The sequence below is a fragment of the Drosophila montana genome, unplaced genomic scaffold, assembly GCF_035044405.1.
Source record: "Drosophila montana isolate Dmon_TW-CO22-7 unplaced genomic scaffold, ASM3504440v1 contig_2397_1, whole genome shotgun sequence".
Classification (NCBI taxonomy): domain Eukaryota; kingdom Metazoa; phylum Arthropoda; class Insecta; order Diptera; family Drosophilidae; genus Drosophila; species Drosophila montana.
The window spans coordinates 551,588-565,669 of NW_026997278.1; the positions used below are offsets into that span (position 1 = coordinate 551,588).

Genomic DNA, 14,082 nt, shown 5'->3' on the forward strand with positions numbered 1-14,082 from the left:
TTTTGAAAATAACAAAACAAAAAAAACAAAACGTGATATGGAATAGTCATTATTATTGTGTTTTAAACACATAAGTTTAGAGAGTTTCGCGCTTTTGTCTGCCTATTTTGTGCATGTAAATATGATATGATTCGGTTCCTGGTTCAAATCAAGCTTTGGCTCGTGGACCTAACTTTCCGTTTCCATTAGTTTTGGTGTGTAAAATTCGGTTATATTACATATTTTACAGAATTTGAAAAATTTGTAAAAATACGCCCAAATTTCGGCTTTTTTGGGGCAACGTATTCGACCAAATCCGTTCGATTCGAAACTAGTTTGATCTATTTTAACGTTTGTTTTGCAATTGAATACTTTGAAAATGTCAAATTGTGCCGTAGGTAATTTCTGTTTGCAAATAGCTGAGGCTCGAATACAATTTACTGATTTAAGAAACTATTTGCAAATATAATAAATATTATATGTAAACAAATTACTTGTAGTTCATCTTTTTAGCAGACCAATTTCTAATCAAACAGATAAAATATAATATATATATATATGCATATATACAAGCAAAACCAATGGTTCCTAGATGACCCATTTATCCTTGGTTTTAACCCTACCAAAGATAACGGCCTAACGAACCTAAATGACCGAAATAGTCAAACAAATTCAGCCATCGCCCAGCAACACCCCCCTCCTATCGACGGTTCCCAGTTGAACCACATATCCTTGGTCATACCATACCATTGATATAGTCTTGGTGAACCTAGAGGACCGAATCCCTGCAGAATGCGCATGAAAACGGTCCAGAAATATGTATGCTTCTTTTGCTTTCAGTACCCCTTTTACATAGCAACATTGTGGGTATGCAATGCAATTTTTCATTAAAAATAAATTTTAGTTCGCCTGCCTACTGGGCATTTCTGTTCGCCTGGTACTTCAGCCGAATTTTCGTTGAAATCTGCCACTCGGCTGCTCCTCCGCACGTCCCGTTCGGGTATGCAATAAAATTTTTCATTCGTAAAATGTTTAGTTTGTTTACCTGCTGCGCATTTCTGTTGGCCTGGTATTTTTGCCAAATTTCCGTTCAAATCTCACGCCCCCTCATAGCAGCAACTGGTAACAGTGGTATGTTAACTGACAGCTGCATAACAGTGGCATGTTAAATAACAGCTGCATAACAGTGGCATGTTAAATAACAGCTGCAGCTGCTAATTAACAGCGGACTGTTAATATACTTGCCAGTCATCATTTTTCCCTTGTGGGTATGCAATGAATTTTTTTACATACATTTTTTTGTGCATCTACCTGCTGTTCATTTCTGTTCGCCTGGTATTTCAGCAGAATTTTGATTTAAAAATGTGAGCCAACGGCCGGACACAGTGCAATGGGGATTTTGCGACCGTTAATTTTTAAACCCTAATTTAATAGTTGATAGTTTTTAAGAGAATTTTGTTGGGATTTGGAACTATTGGTTCACCAGGACTATATGTAGGTATGGTAAAACCAAGGATATATCGGTCATCTAGGAACCATAGAGGGAGGAGGGACGGCTGTTTTTTTTTACTCTCTTCTTCTTTTTTAGTACTCTTCATTGCACTTAGTCCAAAGCTGTGAAAAACACATATTTTCGGAATTTTTTAATGTTAAGGTATATCAATTGCCTAATTGGACAAAACAGATTAGAAAGAAATAAGAACAATGGTGTGTACATTTTCGCATGGTTTTATTTATAATTTTATAATATCTGCACATCTTTTGCCATTTATTATATTTTTATAGGAACTTTATAAATATGTATTTTTAATTTGTAAATTCTATGCAATTATTGCAGCAACTCTGATTAACATTATGAATATTGTGTAATCTGTACCTACACTTACAAGAATGTACGTATGTAGATGCATATGCTTGTATGTGTGCGCGTCGAGGGAAATTATATGTATGCATGTTAAAATACAGGTAATTATTTTGGGTGGTTTGGCTACTCAATTTACCATTATTTAATTGCCAATCCATTCATCGATGTTCGTGCATGCATTTTTACATACATACATACATACATGCATATATACAAACATCTTTCCGTTAAACTCATATGCATTTCTATACATATATATATATAGAGAGAGAGAGAGAGAGAGAAATAATATAAATATTACCGCCGCATATTGTTATGTCTCTCAATGCAGACTGTTCGTTCTACCGTTATCATTGGAAATTATGCATGTGGGTCTGTGTTTGTGTGTGTGTGTGTGTGTGGGGCAAGCAGATCCATAAGCACTTATCAGATATAGTGATATGTCATATGCCTACCAATCAATTTACGGAATGTGTGCGTGTCTTTATTCAATAGATCTATAGGACTTAATCATCCAAGTATTATTATATATGGGAGTCACTATGTGTGTGTGTGTGTGTTTGTTTTTTTCGGTATTATTACAAACGACTTATGTATTTAAGTATGGGCGAAAGCAAATAGTTATGCATATATAGTTATACATACACATATATATAAATGTATATGTATATACGTATAAATACATATGTATGTATATGCATGTAAATTTGGTGTATTTAACATTACAACTAATTGAATTTGCTGCGAGGTTTCTTTTTTGTTTTGAGTTCTTTCATATTTTACGTGCACCACCTTAAACATAATATACCTGTCTATATATATATGCATTTCTATATATATATATATGGTATATGTGATATATTATACTGCATGTATGTGTGTGCTTTCTTAGAGGCTAAGAATTTGTTATATTTAATACTATAGGAACTTTTAATTAAAGTTTGTTCTTATTACAATTAATTGCAAGTGTTTCGCTTGCTTTTATTCCAGCATATATATATATTTATATATATATATATATATATATATGTTAGTTCTATACATATTTCAGAGTTCATGTCTGTCCTTAGTAATTTTTTATTTTTGTATTGTTATTGTATAAACTGACCCAAGATAAAAAAACATTGTGTAAGTAACAAAAATAGAATTTATGCTTAGTGACAAATTAGTTATTTGTTTATAACGAACAATCTAGAGTATCTTGAGTTGCAGCATTTCGAATATATCCAATAGTAAAATAGCAAAATATAATAGTAAAATACGACATAAGTAAACACATACTATACTATATATATATATCCAGATAAATTTGCTCTTATACGATATTACAAATTGTTTAAAAATGTCTGTTAAATAATTGTGGTAAGAAAATGAAATTGCCAGTCTTTTGCTAGAGAGAGATATATCTGTTTATATTTATGCTGAATGTGAATTTGAATTTGAATATGTATCTACATATGTGTGGAGATGTTCTTGTTGGTTTACACATAACGGTATTATATTCAGCAGGTGAGCTTTGACACCAGACGCTCGACTCGCTGTAATGGAAGCCTTTTATAACAAAAATGAACAACTTAAAAAACTATAATTAGCATAATTGTGAAATAGTTTTGTCGCCTGAGAAACCTGCACACCTGCTTCACCTGATTAGGTGGGCGGGCTGAGAGAATCTGATCTTTGAGATCTACAAAATTTACTACTCAGAAGAGTTATTAACTGAAATGTACATTTTATCGATTTGAAATAAACGCAGAAATGTCTTACATCCTTTAAACTAATTAAAAAAAAACAAAAAAAAAAAATAAATCCTCATAAAGTGAAACCAAAACCCCTTTTAGATACGTTAGGAGAGACTCAGGAGAAGCTATTTAATGAGTTTATGTCCTGTCGATATGCTGATGTCCGTTAATAAGAATATATTGAATATTATTAGGTATCTGCAGTCGATTAGCTTATAAATCATAAGTTAATCAGAAATTTTGGAAATTTATGTTGCCTCATCCCCCCTTCATATCATATATCTCTTTAGTATAGTCCTTTGTATAGTCCTTTTTATTTAATATTTATTGTAACCAGGACTCAACTATCTATATTTTGATGAGATTTTCGCAAGGAATGCTCTTCTTCTTCCATTGCTCAACAGTTTTTACTTTGTCGCTAAATTCTTGCCCCAGCGAAGACAGGGATAGGAATATGATATGAAATGGAGGAATATAGAATAGACATGGTTATATCGACGGGGCTGTGGAAAAAGTTCAGGAATATAGATGTGAACGGGGGCTGAGATTCCTTAAAGCAAAAGGATATTCTAAGAAATTCATGAATGTGCATAAATAACTTTATACATATTAGAAGCTTTTATCAGCTATACGCAGTAGAAGAAATTGCCTGCTTTTGCCCGGGATTTAAAAATTACCCTAAACCCATTCTTATCTTCTTAGACACGACTTTTATGAGTTTTAATTATCCAAGCTAAATATGATTGATAAGTATGGATTAAAGTTAAATTCAAATAACTTTCGACCTCTAAGGTCACACTGGTCTTAGCGCAAAAAAAGCGGGTTTAAAGCCGATCGGAGGATACACTAAAAACGTTCATTCAACTGCTTTCCAAACACTCCTAAAATCAATCAGTCAGTCAGGACAAACAATTTTAATTATAGATACATATATAAATGTCTGTGTCTTAGAGTCAAGAGAGAGTCAAGTACATGAATATATATACATATATATATCGTATGTATATATGCTGACCATTTCTTTGTGTACGTACACATATGTAAGCATGCATGGCAAAGTAAAACATTGGCACATTTTCAAAAATATGTTTTACATATACATCAATCAGTTATCTGATACGTTGATGCACATACACTTTCCAAGCTGATGTAACGCATATGTGAAATAAAAATGTTGGACAGCGATGGATCATTGATTATTGAGCTTTGTTTGGGATCAGATCAAAAGCCAACCCATGTTGGAAGGTGTATGCAATTCTCGGCGCGCCGAAACTATATATATACTATATATACTATAAACTTAAATCTGAGTTTACTATATGTATTTTTGTTGTATTGTTGTATTTTCAACATAATTAATTAGTAATATTTAAATAGAAAATAAAGGCATAAAGCAATACAATGCTAGGAACTCAGTTTGCATCTCTCTAATTCGAAGGTTCTCATCCTACACACAAGACCTGGAGAGACTATTATTCCCTCCCAGTTGCGTACATATGTTTGTATGTATGTATGTATAAACTAGAGGGTATATTCATATTTTGCGAAAGGACAATTAAGTATTTAGTAGACTAATCCTTACTCAAAAACAGATAAGGTAGAGGGAGAACTGCCTTAGCTACACGGACTTCATCTGATTATTTCGTATCTCATGCATTTTTATCATTTTGCTCATTCATTTGTGTTTTTGTTTTTGTTTTTGTTTTTGATATAATTTTGTTAACATTATTGCTACATATATTTTGAATAGTTAGGAACACTTCCGTATAGTTTGTAATTCTTATTAAATTATTAATCTTGTTTCTGTTAATTTACTTATACATAGTTTATGTATATATTTAGCCACATGAAATGTCATGCATTAAATTTCTTTAAAATAGGAACTTTCAAGTTTTCATAGTATGTATGTAAATATATCTTATTATGTTTATGCAAGTATACGCATATGTTCTAAAACTTTCTTGTTATTCTTTTGCATTGTTATTTTTTATGTGTGCATTTTTCTCCTTGTCCTCGATGTTGTGGCCCTTCGATTCCATGGCATGGTTACGTCAAGTGATAATAGGGAAGTCAATGCAATTAGGATAAAATCTGTAATGAGAGTAGGGGCATCATGTAATACATAAGTGTATGTGCGACATTATCTAACTTACCCGTCGTCGGCCGAGAGTCGCCCAGTTTTAAAGGACTCCAAATTATTTGCCACCTATAACTGTTAAAAAATTTGTTTACTACTTCATAGCCAAGAATGCATAGATGGGATGAGGGAAAAGATATCCGTTTATAAAAGAGAATCACGAGAGAACGACTAGCAGATACCCTGTACCCAACATAGAATTGGCCCAAAAACACATTCGTACATGAAGAATATCCAATACAAACGTGTATCCCTCTCCAGGAGAGGGAGGTATGTATAAATACTGTTAGGCTTAAGAACCTCAATAATACAATATTAGTGCGAGTGTCTACGGACGGACAGACATATACATATTATCGTGTTAGAGTAGTGTTCCCCCCGATTAACAATATATGTCCCAATTTTGTTTTCGGAGACATCTTCTCTTGTTACATGCATTTGCATAATAATTGTCTTTATCCCATTTTAAGCAGGTACAGGGTATACAAATGCAACAAAAGCAAAAACAAAAACAAAAATTAAAAATAAATATAAAGAATAATTGAGTAAAATTTTAGTCAAATAATGTTTTATTTGTTTTGTACAGACTTTTAAAAATAAAATAATCGGATTTGTAATAAAATGTATGTGTATTACATAAATACACTCAAGCAAAACATTGTTTTTCATTTGAGGTATGCGCTACTTAAGCTATCGATCAGCAAGATTTAATATGTACTATATGTATGTATAATTGGAACGAAATGCTGCTTTATACGACAAAAAGCCCCCTGAAATAGTCTCTTATATTCTAATAAATTCGAGCTCTAGCAGGGACCGAAAATACTTTATATATGGCTTGAAACTTGAAACTTTAACGAAGAAATCTTGCATTTAGATATATAGAACCCTAGATCTTATATAAAGCTATGACATATCTAAACATTGATTATATATATCCGTGGTTCAAACGATATTATGACTTAACTTTTATTCTCGACTCTTCAAATAAAATGATGTCAAATTTTCTAACTAATAACTTTTACCAAAAAAAAATTCGGAACTGATTAGTTATGAGCAAATTTTTAAATGAAAGTTAATTAATGAGAATTCAGCTCTGTTTTAAATAAAATAATTATTTCAATAAATTTCAATTCAATTCCCTGTTTTAAAGAAACGATATTTTGTATATCCCAAATGGAGATTCTAAAAGGTTGTCAAGGAATGTCTAGGAAATGTCCAATTACCATTTGGATTGGATCTTCGTATGACATAGAAGAAGCTATATTCAAGTTTAAAGTCTCGGATACTAAATTGAACACGACACGATTACTATTTACAGGATCAACATCAGGTATGTTTTCTTAATGGGACAGCTATTAAAAACGATCGGAATTCTAGGATTAAAGTGCAGGCCGGATAGTTGTGGTAATTTTGAATGGTTCAGGAGGAGTTTTCCGAGCTGTGAAAATATTATTTTTTTGGCTGCGTGTTGATGACGGATCCGTAAGTCAGTAAATTAGTCAGTCGGATATATATAGACATATAGCTTAAAACTGAACCTGTGTGTGTGTTTAATAAGAGACTGAAGAAGACTGAAGTATAGGAATAGGATTCCATTCGCAAGAGAGGAAAAATCAGAATGTCCTGTTGCAAAAAAATATCAAATGGGTGGATTTTACGTACAAAGCCAAGTACAACAAGTATGAGCGTTCCGCAAAAAGGATTGTAAATATGCGTATATATACATACATTAGCAGAAGATATATAAATGAATTTAAATTGGAATTTGAATTAGAATAAGGCTAAGGTCGTATAGCGCAAGAGTTCATTGCATATATACATACATACGTATATGTACGTATTAATTTGATTAATTAGTTGTTTCATTAATTGAATTGAATGTTATACGTAAGCTAGAACACTTGAAGTGTTGAGTGTTAATTGGAAGATTCGAGTCGCCTAATCTTATTTACTTTTCAGTTGTGTGGCAATCAAGTCACATACATATATATATACATATATATATATATATGGTATATATCATATCGGTTATGAATAAATGTTGCGAGGCATATGTTAATTATTACACTAATCAATATAGTATAGTACTTAATTATTGTTTAAAATCAAATTTCGTTTAGTCTTTGACATTAGGTTTTGCGAATGCTAGAGTGCTTTATCTATAGCTATATCTATATCTATATCTATATCTATATCTGTATAGTATGGTACATCAGACATGTCTTGTTTTACATACAGACATGTACATATGAAGAATGTACAATGGTTAACTACTAATACATACGTATCTTAGTGGACAGTCCTTAATATTTAGTTAATGAGTTGCATGTGATGCAATGCAAGTATGTTATGTATGTAAATGAAGAAAAAACATACTGGAAACGCGAGTCTGAATAACAATTATTGTTTGTATTAATTGTGTACATCAAATCATACTGTAAACAACACAAGAACAACACGACGAAATCATATAACTAAAACATATATATATATATATAAAATTGAATTCAAATAATATAGTACTAATCATACCGCCGCCGGGCTGCTGATCCAAACGTTTACACACATTCATCATATCAAAATACTAGACGGAGGAGTTCGCAATTCTTACCCGTGATGTGATTGCGATTGAATAGCTGTTGCATTAGCTCCCGACTGCCGCCGCCGCCGCCGGAGGATGCGCTCTTTCTGCCCGGCTCCGGCAACTCGTCGCTATCGTTGTTGACAGAGACAGCAATATCGCCGGCCAAGTGTCGACGAGCACCAGCACTGGGATCGTTGTTCCCGGAGTCATCAGACCCAGCAGTTGGCCCCGTTGCCGTCGTCGTCGTTGCCAGCAGGCGAGGCTCAGTGCCAGCTGAGGGCGCCATGCTGATGCTGCCGCTGCCGCTGCCGGCATTGGACACCATATGCTGGAGGAGGAACGCCTTGGAGAGGCTATAGAATCGCCTCTCGCGGTCGTCGCGGCAATCGTTGTCATCGCTGCCGCTGGCATTGCTGTGGGCATACAGCTCGCTGGTCTGCTCGAGCAGCTCTTTCATTTTGCAGATGTGCTCCACACTGAATGCGTGCTTCTGCATGTTCACCTGCGGCACCTGGCATAATTGACAGTCCTGCAGATCGGCCTCCGCGGCAGAGGTGGCAGCTGCCAGTGCCTCTTGGGTCTTGCTGTTGTTGCTGTTGCTGTTGTTGCCAGCCTCCTTGCCGCTGGATCCGTCGAAGCTGTTGTTGTCATCCGAAATGTGTGCGTATTGGCGCTGATTCCTTGACTTTTTATCTTTGGCCCGTGAATTTTGAAACCAAACCTGAAAGCCCAATGCGAAAGCATCCAATTATTTACGGGCGTTTAGTACGAATTTTAATTGTGTATGCGTGTATGCGCATCCCCCCCCCAAATAGATCAAGAGATTCCTCAATTTTAGAAAATCGCCAACAAATTTCTATACGTTTTCTAGTTTTCAAAAATATCTTATATTTTAATTGTGATCCCAAGTCCTAGGCTGGCTTTTCGAATACATTTTCTAAAATTTCATAGAGATACGTTCTTCTATATTCCAGGGTGAATATAGAAATTGAATTCAAAGAAGATCTTTTTTCGAAAATCGAACATCACCCAACAATGTAAAAAAACGCTCAGATTTAGATCAAGAAATTTTTTTTTTGGAAGAAATAATTAAAAAATAGAAAATCAATTAATAAAAGTTAACAAATGCACGTTCGAAAAATGTCAACAGTTTGATGATCAGATATTTGTATACCTTAAAAATAGGTAAAAAGGGTATGATAGTTTTGTGCAAATGTATGTTACAGGCAGCAGGAAGCCTCTTCGACCCCATAAAGTATATATATTCCTGATCAGCATCAATAGCCCAGTCGATCCGTCCGTCCGTCCGTAAGTATGAACGCAAGGATCTGAGAACCTATCCGAGCTAGAGACTTGAAATAGGTCTTCCTAGTGCCCGCGCAGTACGAATTTGTTAACGATACAAGATAACTTGCCCCGTTTCGAAATAACATCCCGATGTTTGAGCAATTCGTAGCTGGTAGTCACAAATTTTACTTGTAGCTTCTAGAATAGTATACACTTTTATTTTACCATAGCTACAAATTAAATAAATAAATTAATTGCAGCTATAGGAACATTCTGTAGCACGATAAGATCTACTGCTGAAGTTATTTAAGAAGACGCGTGGTTATACATATGTACATATGTATGTATATCGGCAAGCCACGTGGCCTAGCCACGCAAGTGCAAAGGGAAAAAACTTTTGTACGCATATGTACATGAGCTCGCATGCATACACAAATAGAACTACAAATGCTATTTGATCTAGGTTTTCTTTTCAGGTTCGATTCCAGTTCAGGGAACTAACTTTTTTAACAATATATATAATATTTTTAATGCTAAAGCAAGCCCATTTTCAATGGGTATAAAGCGATTAACGCAATGGATCATACGTTAATCAATGAGCTTAGAAATAGTTACTAACTTAAGTAGTTTTTATTTCCTACACATTAATAGACAGTTAATGGCCTACGCTTAATAGGGATAGGGATAGGGTTTTTACCTTTACGATGTATTCGTTTCATTCAAATATTACCTGCATACGCGATTCATTTGTTTTTGCTTTAGCGAATTACCATCGTCAGCTGTCTAGGGACATGATATCGATATCGATGAAATGCTAAAATTTCCCAAATAGAGTCCGATATTTTGTTGTGGTCTTGTCGACATCTATATCTGGTTGACTGTTGGGTAACGGTGCGAGTAACTAACTGTCTTTCACTAAATTAAACAAACAAAGAAAAATAATAAAAACAATAATATAAATTAAAACAAAATGTGTATAAATCATAAAAACATAAACTAAATTTAATAGAAAACACATTTCTTCGGTTTGCCGAAGTTCTGTTAAGATGTTTAATGCGAGATACGATGCGGGTTACCCAACACTAATACTACTAATACTACTGGATCGTGCAAATATATGTATGACAGACTAGGAGAAATGACCCGAATCAAATGATAATATTGAAAAGGTAAGTGTCCCCCTCCAAGCTGGCTGCTCATATTAATTGTCTTTCACATAGACTAAAGGTCAAACTATCAGCCTGAGAGTAACCTTATGCATATGGTATATATGTACATATGTATTTTGAAGGAGAGACAATTTGCAACTTACTTGTACGACGCGTTTTTTAAGATTTACTTTCTTGGATATCTCCTCGAGCATTTTGCGGCTGGGATTGGACTCGGTTTGGTAGCACTCGTACAGGAAGTTCAATTGATCTGGAAGTATCGTGGTTCGCAGCCGCTTGTTTTGCTTGGAAGGAGCGCTCAACTGCACCGTCGAGTCCAAGGGCAGGCAATCGTTTGCTTTGACGGCGCCAGCGGCGGCGCCAGCGGCGACATTCTCGACCTTTGGGCTTAGATTATCGTCGTCGTCATTGAATGTTAACATTTGGGAATTATTTTCAATCATAGTTGCGTCGAGAAAGTCTTCCAGATTTTGAAAATACTGAGGTTTCTCGTTATCGCTGGCTTTTCGTATGATTTCGCTGCTGCTGCTGCCGCCACGGAAAGGTGATCTCTCCCTTGCCGCCCCATTAACAACAACTGCATCATCCATGGATCCGAACGAACTGGGCACTACTTGCAAGTTTTCCATTTGTTGCTCGATTTTGTTTTCCTTTGTGTCAAAGGCAAGCTGCCCTTCGTTTAGACCCACATTCATATCGATGTGGTTGTTATTCAGTTTCTTATGTAGATCATCCCTAAGGTCGTTGTTCTTCGGTTTAAGTCCGTTTTTGGAATGATCTCCTTTGATATTTTCGTAGCCGGTGGTGGTGGTGGTGGTATAGTATTCCAAATCGTGCTCTAGCTTAACCTTCTGCTCTTGTTGTTGTTGTTGTTGTTGTGTACGCTCCTCCTGCCTGCCGCCGATTAATTTGATTGTTTCATCCGCCGTCGCGTTCGGCGGATGCGACGACGGCTGCGATTCTGCTGCGATGCCATCAGGTGTTGTTTGGGGCGAGGCAGCTAACTGAAAAAACTTTTTCGACTCGTTTAGCTGATAATATTGCAGCAGGAACTCAATGGTTGGCTTTTTGCTCGAGCTAAATGACGACTGGTGCTTCGAGGAGTCCTCGTCATTTTTACGATAGTATTGTAGTAAAAAATCATAGCTGCTGACCTTCTTCAGTTCGCTCTGTTGATAGAAATTGCTCAAGAATTCCAGCTCCAGGTCCGATTCGTTGTTTCCCTGCTGCTGCTGCTGCTGCTGTTGAATTAGGAATTGCTGCTGCTTCAGCTCTGGATTGGTTTCATGCTGCATAAAGTATTGGTATAGGAACTCGTATTTCTTTTGTGTAGTCTCAAATTCTCCCATCGATGATGATGCCTCCGCATCTGCATTGGATGAGCTTTCGGAGCATTTCCTTTTCTTTGCCGGAGGCGGCTGTTGATTTTGCTGCTGCTGCTGATGCTGCTGCTGCTGCTGCTGCTGTTGGGCCGCCTGCTGCAAGCCTTGTAATATGGTGCCAAAGGGACCGTAGGCAGTTTCCGACTGATTGGACGACTGATGGTGGCTAGCGGGAAAGAGTGCCGGGCTCATTAGGTGCATCAATTGATGCTCACGCAATAGTTCCAATTGATTGAACTGCATTTCGCATTTGTCACACTCAAATTTCGGCAATCTCTGCTGGTCCAGACTATTGCTGCGCTCCCGCTGCGGTGGTGTTGGCGTCGTCGATGGACTGAAATCGGTTAGGGATGAGGCCTTGCTAAACAGATGCTGCGGCGAGGGCGATGACCCGAACGGCTGATTGCCGGAATGGGCTGCTGCCGCAGCAGCGGCAACAGCAACGGCAGCTGCCACATTTTGTGGCGCCAAACCACCCAAACCCGCCGCTGCCCCGCCGGCGGCATGATGGATGTCCATAGAGGAATTTGAATCCTCTGAGCTTAGATTGTGGGCTATTTGGGCGGCAGCGATTTGTGCCTTAGCCGACTTCTTGTTGTTCTCCTCCTTGAAGCAGTGGTTCTTCTGATGGCGTATCAGCTCGTAGTAGCGCTGAAAGACCAGGTTGCACTTCTTGCACGCGTAGTTGATGTTCTGCTTTTTGGTCTCTTCGCTTTCGTACAGCGAATTGTTTGGCTGATTCTCGTAGATTTTGCGCTGCTTTTGCCGTGCATTCTGAAACCAGACAACAATCACGCGTGGCGACAGCAGCAGCAGCTTGCTCAAATACTCCAGGTCGCTATCCTTTGGATACGAATTGTTCTCAAAAAACTCTTGCAGCACCTTAATTTGATAGTCAGTGAAGCGTGTCCGATTCGCGCGCTTTCCGCCGGACGTTGACGACGATGAATTCGACGAGTTCGAAGAGTTGCTCTCCAACTGGGCACATGCTGACGACGCTGCTGCTGAAGGCAATGATGCGGAGACGGAGACGGAGCCGGCACTTGATAGCTTCTCGAATGATTTACCCGCGATTTGCAGTTTCTTGGGCGGACCCATGTTGCTGCCGATATTCTCCAGCTGCTGACTTAGTAAATCGTTCATGCTATTATACAGATTGTTGGCCGCAACACTATTTGGTGTTGGCGGCCGCGACAGAACATCAGAGCTGCCGCTTTCCGACTTGGTTTCAAAGCAATTGGTCTGATGATGCTGCTGTTGGTGCTGTTGATGCTGTGGCTGGCTCTGATAGTGGTGCATAGACGATCCAGTTGCCTGCATCGAGGAGACGGTGTCATGCATCAAGTCCTCGTTTGGGTTTGGTTGGACCGGATCTGACGTCTCTGACGCCTGCTGTTGTTGTTTAAGAAACTCAAATACTTGCTCCTGTTGCTGTTGTAGCTGGCGTTGGTTTTTATGAAACGAATAGTCACTCGCCGAATTATCATCCTGCGGCTCGGCCTTTATCTGAACCTCCAATGGCAAGCTCAAGACGCCCAAATTCTCCGGCTCCGGCTTGGAATCCCTCATCAGGTGGTCAGCCTGCGTCTTGAAATAGTCCGATATGTTGCCGCTTAAGTTTGTCGATGCCGATGCCGCCTCCGCAGTCGCAGCTGCCTGATTGTTAGTTGTTGCTGTTGCTGCTGCTGTTGTTGTTGGCGGTAATGCAGGTAAAGGTAAAGGTAAAGGGAGAGGGACAGCGACAGGGTCCGGCAGGGGAGTCACCTTGGTTTGGCCAGTGCGTTCGTACTCCTCCAGATTGAGCGTAGTTGATGGCGGATTATTAAAGTTGTATGGCGAGTCTTTGTTCCGCTGCCGTTCTTTAAACAACGTGTTCCGGAACCAATGCTTGACAACCTGTGCGAATATAAAATAAATGATTTCGTTATTCCTTTCATA

At 37.6% G+C, this 14,082-nt stretch overlaps 1 protein-coding gene across 6 annotated transcripts in view; it reads right to left on the reverse strand.

The window, feature by feature from the left end:
- Positions 1-5,351: 5,351 nt before the first annotated feature.
- Positions 5,352-14,082, reverse strand: part of zfh2 (Zn finger homeodomain 2) — a 64,781-nt gene continuing 56,050 nt past the window's right edge. For 3 of the 6 annotated variants that reach the window (XR_010436144.1, XR_010436143.1, XR_010436145.1), the window contains 4 exons: positions 10,906-14,040; positions 8,255-9,027; positions 5,736-5,794; positions 5,352-5,673 (listed from right to left, as the gene is read on the reverse strand). Coding sequence is in view for 2 of the 6 variants with exons in the window: in XM_064681451.1 (XP_064537521.1) it covers positions 8,299-9,027; positions 10,906-14,040 (3,864 nt within the window). In the remaining 4 variants the exon portion in view is untranslated. Of the gene's footprint in view, positions 5,674-5,735; positions 5,795-8,179; positions 8,197-8,254; positions 9,028-10,323; positions 10,509-10,905; positions 14,041-14,082 lie in introns of those variants that run through there. The other 3 variants (XR_010436146.1, XM_064681452.1, XM_064681451.1) reach the window with 3 other exon arrangements.